Source organism: Capricornis sumatraensis, chromosome 21 (assembly GCF_032405125.1).
Source record: "Capricornis sumatraensis isolate serow.1 chromosome 21, serow.2, whole genome shotgun sequence".
NCBI lineage: Eukaryota > Metazoa > Chordata > Mammalia > Artiodactyla > Bovidae > Capricornis > Capricornis sumatraensis.
In genome coordinates, this window is record NC_091089.1 from 60,595,389 (window position 1) to 60,612,204 (window position 16,816).

Sequence of the window (16,816 nt, forward strand, 5' to 3'; positions counted from 1 at the left end):
GAAGAGCTGAGAGAAGGGAGCTCGGGCCGGGTGGGCGTGTGGGGCTGTGCCTTCCCTCCAGCTTCTCCACAGTCCCCCGAACCCGAAAGAGGCCTGCAAGCCAAGTCACGGGAAGGGACCGGTTATCAGAATGTCCACCAAGTGCCATCCGGAAAGAAGGGCTTTCAGAGGCATTTTAAATCCCAGAGCTCAGACCTGAGCCCGAGGCCAGGGCATTCAGGGGAATTAGTGATGACGCTTTCTTTCCTACAGGACTTGAAGATAAGAGTCAGCAGTTGGAGATGAGGGAGAAAATCTAGCAAGTGCACCCAAGTGGTGGTTTGATTTTCTAAAGTCTTATCAAAATTTCTAAACGCTGCCACCTGTTTCTTTCAACAGTTCTATTTAAAGACAAAATAATTTACAATTCACAATTTGTTTTCTGATTTCAGTTAAGTGTACAGTTTCCACTTAAGGCCCTGGTTCTGTTAATATCAGCTTTATGCTGCCATAGCAGCCGGAAGGAGTAAAGGACCTTAAAAGTCTTGAAAATAGAATGATGATAGACATGTATACTTTTCTTAATGCTATTTTCCCCCACTTTTGTTTGATCAAAAATTGCTTTTGGTGTCATAAAGTAACAGTAGAAACTATTAGAATATTGAAGATACAAATTATGAAAATAAATTAGGCAAAGCACTTTCAAACAAGTTAGTATTTAAAATTTAACAAAGAAGAAAGTCATTTGTTTTGTTAGGTAATCTGAACCTGGCAGGTTTGATCTGGAAACTGGGGTTTAAACTTGTAATTTTCTTGTCACCAGGCCTTTAGGAAACCTTGCCCCATTGTTTCTGGATTGTACAGTTCATTTCTGTGGTTCCCCCCCCCCCCCCCCCCCCCCCCCCCGCCCCATGAAGATGTTGAAAAAGAATACCTCATACATTGTCAACTCTTTTTTTGGAAAATAGTAATTATTGATTCAGCTGAGCTGCTCTTCATTTATCATCTACTGAGGCTTTCTTTACTGATATTTCTCTATTACAATTTCAATTTTATGTTAATATAAATATGCCATAACAAGAAGTAGCATTTAAAATCACCATAATAGAGATCCAGTCTGCATGTGTCTGAGGCCTCCGCCCTGTTGTATGCCTGGAAGGAATCACTTCAGTTGTCTCCCTTCTTTATGATTATCTGCTGTGACTGTCTGGCTTTTACTTTTTCGTTCATTTTTGGTTGTGCTGGGCTCTTGGCCCTCTGTGAGGGCCTTTCTCTGGTTGCGGGGAGCGGGGCTCCCCTTCACCGTGGCGCTCAGGCTTCTCCCTGCAGTGGCCTCTTGTTGCAGAGCCGGCTCCAGGGCTCAGTGGTGGCTGCAGCAGACTCAGTCCGTGTGGCTCCTGCCTCTGGAGCGCAGGCTCAGTCCGTGCAGCTCCCGGGCTCTCGAGCACGGGCTCAATCCTTTTTTCGCATAGGCTCAGTCTGTGCGGCTCCCGCCTCTGGAGCCCAGGCTCAGTCCTTGTGCTGCAGGGGCTTGGCTGCTCTGCGGCGTGTGGGATCTTTCCAGACGGGGGCCAAACCTGTGTCTCCTGCATTGGTAGGATGATTCTTTACTACTGAGCCACCAGGAAAGCCCCTGTCTTGCTTTTGGAAAGATGTCTTGTGTTTTGAGTCTCCCAGGTGATCTTAACATTGTCTATCTTCAGTTCAGTTCAGTTCAGTCACTCAGTCATGTCTGACTCCTTGCAACCCCATGAATCGCAGCACGCCAGGCCTCCCTGTCCATCACCAACTCCCGGAGTTCACTCAAACTCACGTCCGTCGTGTCGGTGATGCCATCCAGCCATCTCATCCTGGGTCGTCCCCTTCTCCTCCTGCCCCCAATCCCTCCCAGCATCAGAGTCTTTTCCAATGAGTCAACTCTTCTCATGAGGTGGCCAAAGTACTGGAGTTTCAGCTTTAGCATCATTCCTTCCAAAGAAATCCTAGGGTTGATCTTCAGAATGGACTGGTTGGATCTCCTTGCAGTCCAAGGGACTCTCAGGAGTCTTCTCCAACACCACACTTCAAAAGCATCAATTCTTCGGCGCTTGGCCTTCTTCACAGTCCAACTCTCACATCCATACATGACCACTGGAAAATCCATAGCCTTGACTAGACGGACCTTAGTCGGCAAAGTAACGTCTCTGCTTTTGAATATACTATCTAGGTTGGTCATAACTTTTCTTCCAAGGAGTAAGCATCTTTTAATTTCATGGCTGCAGTCACCATCTGTAGTGATTTTGGAGCCCAAAAAAAGAAAGTCTGACACTGTTTGCACTGTTTACCCATCTATTTCCCATGAAATGATGGGACCGGATGCCATGATCTTCGTTTTCTGAATGTTGAGCTTTAAGCCAAATTTTTCACTCTCCTCTTTCACTTTCATCAAGAGGCTTTTTAGCTCCTCTTCACTTTCTGCCATAAGGGTGGTGTCATCTGCATATCTGAGGTGATTGATATTTCTCCCAGCAATCTTGATTCCAGCTTGTGTTTCTTCCAGTCCGGCGTTTCTCATGATGGACTCTGCAGAGAAGTTAAATAAGCAGGGTGACAATATACAGCCTTGACGTACTCCTTTTCCTATTTGGAACCAGTCTGTTGTTCCATGTCCAGTTCTAACTGTTGCTTGCTGACCTGCATACAGATTTCTCAAGAGGCAGGTTAGGTGGTCTGGTATTCCCATTCCATCTTACATGTACAAAAATTTAACAGAAATTAGATTTTTTAAAAAACCTTTTTGAAACATAGAATTATTCATAACCGACTGTTCCTGGTTTTATTCTAAAGGGAGCTTCTTCTTCCTTCTCTGGGTCCATGTGCTAGTTCAAGAGACTGCTGCTGCTGCTGCTGCTAAGTCGCTTCAGTCGTGTCCAACTCTGTGCGACCCCATAGACTGCAGCCCACCAGGCTCCCCCATCCCTGGGATTCTCCAGGCAAGAACACTGGAGTGGGTTGCCATTTCCTCCTCCAATGCATGAAAGTGAAAAGTGAAAGTGAAGTCACTCAATCATGTCTGACTCTTCTCGACCCCATGGACTGTAGGCTCCTCCACCCATGGGATTTTCCAGGCAAGAGTACTGGAGTGGGCTGCCATTGCCTTCTCCCCAAGAGACTGGAGATGGTCTATTTAATGTGAGCAACATTTGTATGGAGTTGAAGGGGCAGGGTGTCTCAGGTGCTCGCTGGTTCCTTGCTTTGTTCCCTCGTCTCTCTCTTTCCCCCCAGAGATCGCTCTTGCATTCTGGGAGGTATGATACATATGCATGTAACCCTGGGATGTGCTTAGGAAAACAATACGAAGTATGTAAGTGGGTGTGCTCAGTCGTGTCCGACTCTTTGAGGCTCTGTGGACTGTAGCCTGCCAGGCTCCTCCATCCATGGTATTTTCCAGGCCTTGAATACCGGAGCAGGGTGCCATTTCCTTCTCCAGAGGATCTTCCCAACCCAGGGCCCGAGCCCACACCTCTTTCATCTCCTGCCCTGGCAGGAAGGTTCTTTACCACTAGGCTCCCCGGGACACCATGGTACCACTTTCATCTTTAACTTGGAGAAGGAACTTGCGCCTTGGCCTTTGTCTGGGCCGTGTCCATCATGTCCATCACAGTGCTTTGCTGTTTCTTTGGCTCTGCCTCGAGTCTTGACGGATGTTATTTCCGCAACCAGGTATTGAACACTCAGGCCCTCAGCAGTCAAAGTGTGGAGTCCTAAGCACTGCTACCACCAGGGAATTTGCTTTTAAATAATAAAAGGCGCTTTTTAACAAATGAAGCTTGGATGTGTAGCTTTCCTGCTGTTAATAAAACAGCGCGTGTTGAGGCTTTCTCTGGTCCCAGGCACTGTGCTAGCCCTTCAGCGCGCCGCCCCCTCCAGCGCCCTCTCGGAGGGCATCACCGCTGTGACCCCCCCAACCGCTCAGAGGGTGGGTGTTCATGAGGTCGGGAAATGCCCCATCACATGGTTCACGAGAGGTGGGCAAAGGTGCTGGCCCACCTGGGCCTCCAGAGCCAGACTCTCAGCTGCCTTGAATTCATTTCCTCGCCAGCTAGAGTGAGGATGTGTTTGCCAGGTGATTAACGTAAAAATATTTTTTAAAAAGACGGATAATTTCTTTATCAAATAGGTCGCAACTGCTTGCTTATCTCTTCTGACGGCCAAAGAGTAACAGAGTTTCTTGGGAGAACTTAATCCCTACTCCATCCTTAGTTTTAAGGAGGCTGAGCCAAATTCTGTTGCGTTCTTTCTTAATTTCATTTCCTTGGGATGTGATGTTAATTCCAGACTGCAGTGCATACATGCCTAAAGAATTTGGTTTTAAAGATAAGTCACTGATTTTGCTTCAAAGGTTGCACATGGGAATCTGTTGAGTTAACATAATGATGTCTTAGCTGAGGTGGGAAACTTTTCACTTTGATGTTGAGATATCTCTTAATAGCTCTCTCTCGGTCGTTCAGTGTGCCCCCAGCCCCCAGGACACAAATGCACGCTTGTACACCAACTCACTCCACATACACCCTCAGGCACGCTCCCCAGAGTGGTCTCACACTTGTGTTCTTGAGACAATCAAATGGTATCATTTAAAAATTTTTCTTGGAAAAATTTTCTCTTTCCTTATGTACAGAATAATGAGTTATTAGGGGGGAAAGCTAAAAGTGCTTAAAATTAGCCAGAGATTTTAAATGGCATATTGGAGAAGGAAACAGATTCTTTCTGGATATAGTAAATGAAATAATGGCTTTATTTGGTATCTACTAAAGAATTGTGTTTTTCTAGGTTATCTGCCTTCTAAAAATAACATCTTTTATGCAAAGAAAATCAACGTCATGTTTTCATTTCAGCTGTCTGGGTGTTTGTGTTGAATCAGAATCATGTTTTTTTCTTTTTTCCCATCATAAGTGTTTTTGAGAAAAAAAAAATAGCCTTATGATAGTGTGTTCTGTTCTCTAGAAATGAGAGATTTAATGTAGATTGGGTATTTATTTTCTGAGTTTGGCTAGAGTATTACTTAGCTTATATTTCTAAATGGCTATAACCGAGTTTCCCCATGATAACCCCAGCCCTGGCGGCCCCTTCTGTTGCGTGTTTAAGAGTCGTACAGCTGACTCACTTTGCCGTTCAGCAGAACCTAACACAACATTGTAAAGCAACTATACTTCGATAAAAAAAATTGAAAAAAAATCTCTTAGTCTTGTTAATGTATGGCTAACCGGTAGTGATACCCAGCCGGTTACAGTCTTTAGCTCGTCAGGCGTTTCCGTTTTGTTCTCTCCGGTGACTGTCCCTCTTCTCTCCTGATAAAGCAAATGAAGAAACACCCGTGCCGCCAGTGCGACAAGTCCTTCAGCTCGTCCCACAGTCTCTGCCGTCACAACCGGATCAAGCACAAAGGCATCAGGAAAGTTTACACCTGCTCGTAAGTCCCGGCTCCTAACGGGTCGGCGCCGCGGGCGGGCGGGAGTGCCCGAAGGCGCTTCCCATTTCCCCAGCCTCCGCGCCCCGCGTGTGGGTGTCCTTTCTTTAATCATGTTTTCTTCTGGCAGGCCGTTCTTGCTTGGTTTGTAGCACTTTGACAAGATGAAAATTTAAAGGAGCGGTGCCTTGCCCAGGCTTTGCTTGTTCTTACCTGTGCCTTTTTTTTTTTTTTTTTTTGCCGAGCAGCTTGTGGCCAGGGTCTTAGTTCCCTGAGCAGGGATTGAACCTGGGCTCCGTCAGTGAGAGCACAGAGCCCTAAGCCCTGGGCTGCCAGGGAAGTCCCACCTGTGCTCTCTGTTAAGCAGAGATTTGTGGTTTCATTACTGAGACTTTGGCACAGTGACTTGCAGGCAGGTAGGGACTCAGCTGAAGGAAATGCTCTTTGGTTCCCTACACACAGTTGAGTTGCCGGCAGTTGAGTCAGGCCGGCTGGGCTGGTCATTGTACTCGGGCTCAGACCGGGGCTGGTCGTGGGGTCAGTCCTGGGCTGGACATTTGTCCCTTGGGTTCAGCACGTCCTTCGTGTCCACTAATGTTGTTGGAGAAAGGCCAGAGGAACCGAGCGGGCCAGCCCACCGAGGGGACCATCCAGGGGGCTACCTCTGGGTATATAAAGGCAGAAGTTGTTACATTGTTCTTAGCGAGAAAGCTTTTTCACCCACTCAGTCAGAGCACCCTGAAGGGAGGTGGTATGACAGGGTTACTGACTCTAAGGCGCTTTTCATAAAGAAGCATGAAGCGGCACCAAAGCCGTGTAGCCAGGATGTGGCCGTGATGGACGCAGGTCCATGTCCCGTGTGGCTCGGGGGACTCAGGGAGGTCAGCTGCCAGGTTGCTGGGCTTTGCGGTATTTTGGTGAGTCAGGAAGAGTCTCTGGGGTAGGAAGACAGGGCCCCTCCTTCCGCGGACCTGAAGCTGGCAGTGCTTTTGGAGCGATGAGAACATTCTCTAAGTACAGTCTGTGCCGAGACTGTGGTGATGGAGCCAGTGATTCTAGGAGGGGTGTGGACGGCAGAGTCCTTCTGCCCAAAGGCTGGCTCCTGTCCCCATGGAGTCCCTGGAAGGCGGTAAAATGCCCGGGTCGCCCAGCTTGTTTCCTTTGTTCTCTGGTATGGGTGCTGGCTCCCGGTGCTGTCCTGTAGGGGGTCTCTAATGTGAAATCATCAGAGCTGGAGCCACTCTTTCTTGTAGGAGTTTCAGAAGCTTTTCTGAGGACAGCGAACTTGGTTCTGCATAAGCCGTGAGGATCTTTCCATCTCCCTTCCCTGCAGTGGTTATGCGTATGTCTGGCTGGAGAGAGACCATAATTGCAATTGCCATGGTCGTGAATTTCTGCTTACCGGTTTCGGCCTGTTTAAGAAAATGATAGATTCATATCTTCCCAAAGGAAAGCTGTCATCGTAACTTATAGGGGGGAAATGCACAAGCTGAAATGAAAACTGAAATCATTGACCTATTTTGGATATTTGTTCAGTTTTCTGCCTTTTAATCGACCGACTGAAGAAATGTATTTGCGCGCTGTGGTCCTAACCAGGCATATTATTGCATTTGTGCTTTGATGAGAAGTTGACGGGAGACAAGTCTGTCTTGTCTGTGTCACACAGAGTGAGCGGAAATCTTGGTAGCACCGGCGTGAAGAAGTCAGGCAGGGACTTGCTTCCTGTTAAAGCGTCTCGTGACGTAAATTCTGAGGGAACACTCTGAGTCACTGGAAAGAAAACTTTTGAGATTTAGTGTTCTCCATGTTAAAATCACAGCCATCTAGAATTACAAAGTCATACTTTAACCAAACTCAGAAAATAAATGCCCTGTCTGAACCAAATTGGGCTGGTGCTATAAGAACACAAAAACTGGTAGAAAAAAAACCCTTTTCCTTTTTTTTTTTTTTAAAACACCAAAACCAATTTGCATTTGGGTATAACCAAATTATAGTGGTTAAGAGTTAAGAGTATAGCTTAAGAGTGTGACGGCAGTTTCCAGTGAGCAGCAAAGGGACTCAGGACTCCACTCTCCCCCAGACTCCCCTCCCGTCCAGGCTGCCATCCAGCGCTGTGCAGAGTTCCCTGTGCTCTACAGGTCATGCTTGTGGGTTATCCGCTTTAAACAGAGCCGTGTGTTCATGACCTTCCCCAGGCCCCTAACTGTCCCTTTCCACTCGCCCCTTCCCCACAACCATGAGTTCATTTATGATAGAAAATTTTTAACAAAAGCTGCCGCACTTTATAATTTTTTTTTTTTAATTCACACTGGAAATGATGATTCATAGCAACACTGCTCTTGCACTTTGGACCATTGGTATCTGCAGGACCACCCTGGCCTCTCTGGGCCGACTGAGGGCTTCGGTAGTGAGCACGTTCCTCACTGAGCCTTTCCATAGCAAGTAGGTTATTTCCTTGTCTTTCCCCCACAGGCACTGTCCAGACTCCAGGCGCACCTTCACGAAACGGTTGATGCTGGAGAAACATATACAGCTCATGCACGGCATTAAGGATCCCGACTTGAAGGAAATGACGGAGGCCACCAATGAGGAGGAGACGGAGACGAAAGAAGACGCCAAGGTCAGAGTTGCAGGCGCTCTTGCTCCAGTGATGTTGCTGACTTGCTTTCTCCTTCTTTTTGCACTAAAATTTCTCTACGGTTATACGATTTAAAAAATTCAGCCAGTGCACAAAGCTGTCAAGTAGTGGGAACACACTCTCTGCACTCAGCCAGCCTCAGTTTTCATCTTGCTCTTAAAGGTAACTTTTTTTTTTTTGGTGAGGTAACTTGATGGTGCTAGTGGTAAAGAACCCGCCTGCCAGTGCAGGAGACCCAGGAGATGCGGGTTCGATCCCTTGGTCGGGAAGATCCCCTGGAGGAGGGCGTGGCAACCCACTCCAGCATTCTTGCCTGGAGAATCCTGTGGACTGAGGAGCCTGGCGGGCTACTGTCCATGGGGTCACAAAAAGTCAGACACGACTGAAGTGACTTCACACACAACCTTTATTAAATTTCTTCTGTATCCTTCCAGATACAGCTTTAGGGATCAATCTGAAAGTGAAAGTGAAAATCACTCAGTTGTGTCTGACTCTTTGTGACCCCATGGACGATACAGTTCATGGCATTCTCCAGGCCAGAATACTGGAGTGGGTAGCCTTTCCCTTCTCCAGGGGATCTTCCCAACCCAGGAACTAAACCCAGGTCTCCCGCATTGCAGGCGGATTCTTTACCAGCTGAGCCACCAGGGAAGCCCAAGAATACTGGAGTGGGTAGCCTTTCCCTTCTCCAGCAGATTTTCCCGACCCAGGAATCGAACCAGGGTCTCCTGCATTACAGGTTACCAGCTGAGCAACCAGGGAAGTTAGGGATCAGTCTACTTACGTATAAAAATTAAAGTTTTACGTTGACCCATGGAAGTTGTCTTAGCCCGGAAATTATTTTCATCTAGATTCCTTTGCATTGCTGACGTGTTGGTTGTGAGAGGTACCTAATCAAAATTGATTCCGTTTAGCTTCTGTTTGTAATGATGAAAGGTTAAGGTCAAGAATTCGTGCTCTTGTCAGTGGATAGTGAACTTGGAGCAGGCAACAGCATGGCTGTTGGCCTGCGTATAAAGCGCGCATGTGCCAAGTGCTGTTGGAGTGCGGCAGTGGTTCAGCAGACATTTGAGAGACCCGTCCTGTCTTTGGCACCGTGCTGCATCTGGAATGTTCCTGGGGAAAAGCCCGTGTGTGCTTTCAAGGAGTTAGTCATTGAAATCAAAATACAAGTCAGACTAGTGTTGCATTAAATTGTAATCCTTCCCCTCAAGTGATGGGGTCGGGGGTGGAATTAAAGACTGTACATGCAGGGGGCAGCTTTAGGTCAAGGTGGAAAAGCCAGATGGCCGTGGAGAAGGTGTCCATTGGCTTGGGATTTTAGAGAGCTGGAGGGGAGGGATTTGAGGGGCCAGAGGAGGAGTCTGAGGAGGCTGAGTGGGCAGGAAAGGGCCCTCACTGACTCCAGTGAGGCGCAGGTGGCCCAGCATCTGACCCTCAGGAAGGGAGCAGGTCTGGACACTCTGCCACGAGATGCTCAGCCCGCTGCCCCGCCTCTCCCTGGCCGCATCCCCGCTCTCCCCTGTCCCCAGCTGCCGCCGCACTGCCTGCCTCCGGTCCCCCAGCTGCCCTGGCCAGCTCCCAGCGGGACCCCTTTCCTGGTGTGACCTCCCAGCTCAGGCTGTCCCTGTGACGCTCGGCTGGCTTGCTCATCGCTGTTTCTTGCTGCATCCCTCGAGAGCGGGGCCCTGTTTGTTCGGCTGAGCCCCTCCCTGCAGGACGTCGGGTCAGCCTAGTGCTGAGCTCGCCTTGGCGGGGCAGAGGGAAAGGGTGACCCTTGAGCGGGGCGGGGGCCACACAGCCGCAAGGAGCCCACACCCCAGCTCCCAGAGCCCACGAGCGGTTGTCCGTGCCTCACCGGTTCTGTCTTCCTCTCCCAGGCTCCCAGTCCAAAGCGGAAGCTGGAGGAGCCCGTGCTAGAGTTCCGCCCTCCCCGAGGGGCCATCACGCAGCCCCTGAAGAAGCTGAAGATCAACGTGTTCAAGGTGCACAAGTGCGCCGTGTGCGGCTTCACCACGGAGAACCTGCTGCAGTTCCACGAGCACATCCCGCAGCACAAGTCGGACGGCTCCTCCCACCAGTGCCGCGAGTGCGGCCTGTGCTACACGTCGCACGTGTCGCTGTCGCGGCACCTCTTCATCGTCCACAAACTGAAGGAGCCGCAGCCGGCGGCCAAGCAGAACGGGGCGGGCGAGGAGAACCAGCCGGAGAACCAGCCGGGGCCCGAGGACGCGCCGGCCGACGGCCCCGTGTCGGACCGAACGTGCAAAGTGTGCGCAAAGACGTTCGAGACGGAAGCTGCCTTAAACGCTCACATGCGGACCCATGGCATGGCCTTCATCAAATCCAAAAGAGTGAGCTCGGCGGAGAAATAGCCACCCCACCCTCCGCGCCCCCGCGAGCAGCGAAGCGCCCCCCACCCCGCACACCGGTCCACATTGGAAGCAGAGAGACGTTTTTGTTACGCAACGTTGGCGGTATCACAGAGTTAACAGTTCTGTCCAGGCTGTTGCAATATATCTCCCTCCTCCCCTTCTCTGCCTCCTCCTGTCTGCCCTCCTCCCCTTCCTCCATAAGTATTAAAAACAGTATTTGAGTTGAAAAGAGTTTGTATATATTTAAACGAATAACTTTTTATACTTTGTTACATGTTTGTATCAGTATTTAGTGGACAACGTTTTGAAGATTTTTGTTTGTTTTGTTCTTGGGTTGTCTTTTTTTTTTATATATATATATTTTTTTGTTTTTGTTTTGGGTTAGAGTTTTTCTTGTTTGTACGGTTTCTTTAAAAACAGAGTTCTTAGCAACAGGGGCAGTTCCTGAATTCCAATAAACCATTTTGTACGTCACGATTTTGAATGGGTTAACTAATTACAGGCTCCGACAGGGCCTTTTTTAGTGTTTTTAATTTTTAGAATTCACTACATAAATCGTAGGTGACTGTAGGTCTCAAAAACACTAGGGACTTTTAAGTGTCTTAGCACTCTATCCTCAACGTGCCTGCTCCGCTAGGGCCGCCACCCGGTGCGTGGCCTCTCCTCCCGGCCCGGTGTGTCGGAAGCCGCCTTGCAGGGCGCTTCCCTCCCAGCAAGGGGGTGGTAGCAGGAGCCAAACATCCAGGAAGGAAAGACATGGATGGATTCCATCTCAGAGTGGGGAAGCAAGCTCCCTCTCCTAAAGGGGAAAAGCAAGCAGGTAGTTTCCTGGGCCGATTTGCAAGGCTGGCTTCTAAAAGAACACAAGGAGCTAAAGCGAAGAAAGGGCTGGACTACTGTAAAAGTTACAAACACATCGTTAGACCAGTAGATTTATATAGTCAACGTTTTTGTCATGTAATTTATTAACTATTAACGACAACACAACTAAAAATATCAAGTATTTCTCTGGCTCTTGACAGGAAAAGGAAAAAAAAAAAATCACAGTTGACTTAACCCTTTGCTGTCTAAAGAGTTGGCGTTTCCTGTTCTGGGTGCTACTGCCAAAGGTCCCGGTACTTAGACTTGGGATGCACAATTTCCACCTTCCCGCTGCAGCAGCCGGCGTGTGGCCATCGGCCATTCCCTTCAGCACTGAGCCACATGGGTTGAGTTCAGCCATTTCAATAAGTACCTTTACTATTGGGTAGTTCAGCCTTCTTAATGCAGCCGAGGTACTCCTCTGTCCCTTCCAAATGTTTATAGTTCTCTGGGAGAGTTATATTTTTTTGGTTTTGTGTTTTCGTGTTTTCTTTTGCATTTTATATCTTGTATTTATCCCTAAACATGTTTTGTACTTTTTTTTTTAAAAAAAGGAAAGTTATTTTGTGTATATATAGATATACTTGCATGATATACTGTAGTCGATGTCCGGTCCCTCGAGAGGTCTTGCTGCTGTCAGGCGTCAGGCACTAACCGCACCTACCCTAACTGTATTAATCACGTTTCACGTATGTAAATAAACCTGGGACGTTTGGCCCTCGTGCTTTCGTGAGAGCGTTCTTGATGGTGGGTCTCTGACATCTTCGTGGAGTTCAGGGAGTGATTCACAGCAGGGATGGGCTGTGGGCTATTGCAGCATTCTTGCCGTAAATAAGGGCAGCGTGTTCGTCTCATTGGCAATCAGCTATTTGTGTCCCTTTTGTAGCGACTCCCATCAGTACGTGGGTATACCCGAGGGTGTGGTTCAGTACTCCTCAACTTGAAATTCATTGCTGTTACTTGTTATATTTATACTTGCATTGCTCTTAAGTTGTATTCATAGCACTTTTCATTTGGTCCTGCATTTGAACCTTGCAATAAACCTGTGTGGTGGGCTGCACGGGTCCTAATAGCCTAGTTTTACAGTCGAGGAAGCTGAGCTCAGGTTTACGTTCTTGGCCTGAGCCCTCGTAGCTGGTAAGCGGCTTTGCGTATTAGATCCCAGATATTCTTGGTCTAAATCTAGTGCTCGCTCTCTGTGTTTATGGACATATCGACAGATACTCCTTTATTCAACAAATAAAAAGTATTTGCAAAACACGATACTAGAATTTTTGTCTGTGGCGCTATGGCTTTTCTAAGGTAACCTGGGAGTCTTATCTACTCAAATACCCAAGCATGCTTGGTGATACGAAATTGGCATCTACAGAATGCCTAGTTGAGCAATGAAGAAAGGTTTTTAAATGTTCAGAGGTCGCACAATGAAGAAGCTGAAATCCAGAGTAGGAAAGCAGTACCCAGGGTCTTCCCTGGCGGCTCCGTGGTAAAGAATACCTGCCAACGTAGGAGACACAGGTTTGACCCCTGGTCTGGGAAGATCCCATGTGCTGCAGAGCAGCCAAGCCCGTGCGGCGCATCTGCTGAGCCTCTGCTCTGGAGCCCATGAGCCAACTCCCGGGCCTTTGTGCCATGACCGCTGAAGCCTGGGTGCCCTCGGGCCCGTGCTCTGCACCAAGAGGAGCCCACACGCTGCAACCAGAGAAAAGCCCGTGCCGCCACGAGGACGGCCAAGGGTAAATCATTATAGAAACAACCAGTACCCAGGCTGTAGCCTGGATGGCTCGACTGAGAGGGAATTGATGAGCTGGAAGATGGATTGTGAAGAAACCCCCTAGGACGCAGCACAGAGATAAGGAGATGAAATACATGAAGGAGGCTAGGAGTCTGGAAAGATAACAGAAGCAGGTTTGATGGGCTTCCCTGGTGGCTCAGCAGTGAAGAGTCTCCCTGCCGGTGCAGGAGACATGGGTTCCATCCCTGGGTTGAGAAGATCTCCTGGCAGAAGGAAATGGCAACTTAGTCCAGTATTCTTGCCTGGGAAATCCCATGGACAGAGGAGCCTGGTGGGCTACAGTCGATGGGGTCACAGATAGTTGGAGATGACATGGTCGACTACAATGAGTTTAATAGTTCCAGAAAGGGGGAGTAGAATTGGGGAGAGCCAGTACAGAGAATTGTTGTTTACTTGCTAAGTTGTTCCCAACTCTTTTGACCCCAAGGACTGTAGCCTGCCAGGCTCCTCTGCCCACAGAATTGTCCAGGCAAGAATACTGGAGTGGGTTGCCATTTCCGTATCCAGTGGAAATTTTATAGCTATCGGTGAAAGACATGAAAGTATGGATTAACATGGTGGATGCTGAGCAAAAAATCCGCATTGGGGCTTATGAGTTTTGCCCATTTTATGCTAGTTGTAACTGGGGCACATTCCATGAATTTTTAGGAATCCCACTTCCTCTGTTGGTGAGGAAGGGGTGGGGCTGGCAAGAGTAGGCTGGGTCCAAGCTGTAAAAAAACTTTGAATGACAATCCAGGGGGTTGTACTCTGATCAAGATGAAGTATTTGGACAGGGGAGTGATACCAGATGAACTGGTAGCAGTGCTTAGGAAGGATTGTGGGAGAATGTATCGAGCAGTATTAAGTTAGGCTGTGCTGTGGTTATAACCTTTCATCTTAATGACTTACAGCGAGACATTTCTTGCCCAGATGTTTCTCCAAGGCTCCACTTTGAACGAAAGCTGCCGGGTGTTGTGGCAGAAGGCAAGTGCGGTTGGATGCTCGGGCCCAGAAGGGACAAATGCCCGTCTCACTGCCGAAGCCAGTCACACAGTCCCGGCTCACGACAAGGAGGCAGAGAAGTGCGGTCCCACCTCGTGCCCAGAAGGCAGAAGACTGGAAATGCTGGCACAGCCTAAATGGCCATCCCGGGAAGAGTTTAAATCGGTGTAGCTACACAGTGGGCCACGTGGCCTTGAGGACTCCGCTCAGGGTGGAGGCAGGAGGCTTAGAAAGAGGCTGCAGTCGTAGGGAGCGCTTCAGGAGGAGGATGGACATGAATTCCACGCCGCAGGATACAGAGAAGAGACTGTGGAAGTTCTAACCTAAGCGATTTTTTAATGAACAGAAAAGAGATTTATTTCAAGGTGTGGACTACTTACATAGAAATATAGAAGCAAAGATGAAGAGCTGTTTATAGGGAAGGTGAGCTTGAACATTAGATATCCATTCAAGGTTAGTTTTTGTTTGAATGAATGTGTGTGATTGAGTGATTTTTATCAATAATTGAGTAGCAGTAATACATAAAGAGGAGAAAGCAGTGGCACCCCGCTCCAGCACTCTTGCCTGGAAAATCCCATCGATGGAGGAGCCTGGTGGGCTACAGTCCATGGGGTCGCTAAGAGTCGGACATGACTGAGCGATTTCACTCTCACTTTTCACTTTCATGCATTGGAGGAGGAAATGGCAACCCACTCCAGTGTTCTTGCCTGGAGAATCCCAGGGACGGTGGAGCCTGGTGGGCTGCTGTCTATGGGGTTGCACAGAGTCGGACACGACTGAAGCGCCTTAGCAATACATAAAGAAGAATGCCAGCAAGGTGGTAAAACATAAAATGAAGCAAAGGATGACGTAGGCTTAGCATCCATGGCATAGACAACTGCTTCCCGCCACATTTTCTTCAAATTCCTGAGTCCTGCTGCAGTACAGATTCCAAAGAACAACTGGTCTACCCCAAAGCACTGATGGGCACCTCTCTTCAGGGTCAGTAAGCTAGTGAGTTCCATCCCAGGATCCATCCCAGCATCTTTGACCAATGGAAATTTCCTATTGAAAAGTTTGGCTGAAAAAGTTTATATATTTCATAACCATCATGCCATGAGTACTTTTTTTTTTTTAATGCCTTCTTGGAAGGTGAAAGTTGTGTTTAAAGAACTTTATAAAATAAAATATGCCTTAAAGAAACCATTTATCCCAAAGAATGGGTCTGAAAATAAAGAGGGGTGTATCAAATGTGGGTGTTCTTTATGCCATTTAGTTACACACACACACACACACACACACACACACACACACACACACAGCCAATGAGATGCTATAAGATACCAGACTGTGGCCCTTCCTTTTAAGTGTACATCTTCTGAATAAGGAACCTGTAGTTAGCTTAAAAACTTGACTTCTCCTCCTGCACAGTTCAGTCTTTGCTTAAATGGTTTGTTTTTTTTTTTTAAAGACTCGTTATAGAGTTACTTTCTTTTTTAAAATTTACTTATTTTTTGGTTGCAGTGCATGGACTTATCGTGGGAGGTTCTCTTGTGGCGGAGCCCAGGCTCTAGGCGTGTGGGCTTCGGTAGTTGCAGCTGCACTCGGCACCTGCCCTAGGTCATTTTGGCTCGGGGCTCGAGAGCGAGGACTCGGCAGCTCGCGAGTGAGGACTTACTAGCTCGAGAGCGAGGACTCACTAGCTCGAGAGCGAGGACTCACTAGCTCGAGAGCGAGGACTCACTAGCTCGAGAGCGAGGACTCAGTAGCTGTGGCACATGGGCTTTGCTCGGCGGCATGCAGAATCTTCCTGGACCAGGGATAAAACCCATGTCCCCCGCATTGGCAGGTGGATTCTTATCCACTAAACCACCAAGGAAGTCCTTAAATGGATTCTTGAAACTTTCTTGTTTGAGTTTCTTTTTGCAGTGAGGAACCTCACATTCCTACAGAGTTAATCTTAAACCTTTGGGATATGAAACGTGAGCTTATTTCTCTGCAAAGAGCCTCTCTTCCTGGTGCTAGAAGCTTCTGGACTAGCTGGTGTGAATTCTGTAGTCAGCATGACTCCCAAAGCACTGATTCTGAACAGCCTGGCCTCGATCCACATGGTCTGTGTGTAAGGTCAAATTTGAGACTTGGCTACTGTCAGTCTTTGCGGTAACAGAGAGCATTCTCTTTTGACATCCGTTTCCCCTCCCTACAGTCCCTGTAGCTTTGGGTGAACATTTTAGTAAAGACTCAACACACTGGATGATGAACGTTTCATCACCTTGGCCTGTGTTTTGCTGGAAGTCTGTTCATTTATGTCTGCTGCCTTTGTTAGAAAGGGAGACCTGGGGGTGTCCAGCATCCGGGTCCTGTGTGAACTAGGGTCCTAGCAGAACGCAAATGCCACACTAGAAAAGCTTTACTTTTATCGTAATTAAGGAAGGGACTGTATACTAGGTTGGAACAAAGGATGTCGAGGGTCACAGAGAACGAGAGCCATAGTCACAGCCAAGTAAGAGTGGTGGGAAAGAAATTACGGAGAAGCTTCCGCTTCACGCTCAACAGTTTCCAGCCTGCTCCTGCCACTGGTGAAAACAGAATAAAAGCCAGAAAACAAGGAGACACAGTCATATTCTGCAATGTCAGTGTGCTGGGCACAGGGTGGGACACAAGGACGCTTGGCGGATGGGCGCTGGGGTGGGAGACAAGATTAGGATCACAGATCAGGAGGGCGTGCTCTGCACCACGCACGTTTCACCCCCTATAGGGAA

At 48.2% G+C, this 16,816-nt stretch overlaps 1 protein-coding gene across 1 annotated transcript in view; it reads left to right on the forward strand.

Moving 5' to 3' along the window:
• Positions 1-10,611, forward strand: part of ZNF532 (zinc finger protein 532) — a 110,043-nt gene extending 99,432 nt beyond the window's left edge. The window contains exons 9-11 of the mRNA XM_068993732.1: positions 5,316-5,428; positions 7,898-8,045; positions 9,944-10,611. Of these exons, the coding sequence (XP_068849833.1) occupies positions 5,316-5,428; positions 7,898-8,045; positions 9,944-10,438 (756 nt within the window). The 3' untranslated portion in view covers positions 10,439-10,611. The remainder of the gene's footprint in view (positions 1-5,315; positions 5,429-7,897; positions 8,046-9,943) is intronic.
• The last annotated feature ends 6,205 nt before the right edge of the window (positions 10,612-16,816 follow it).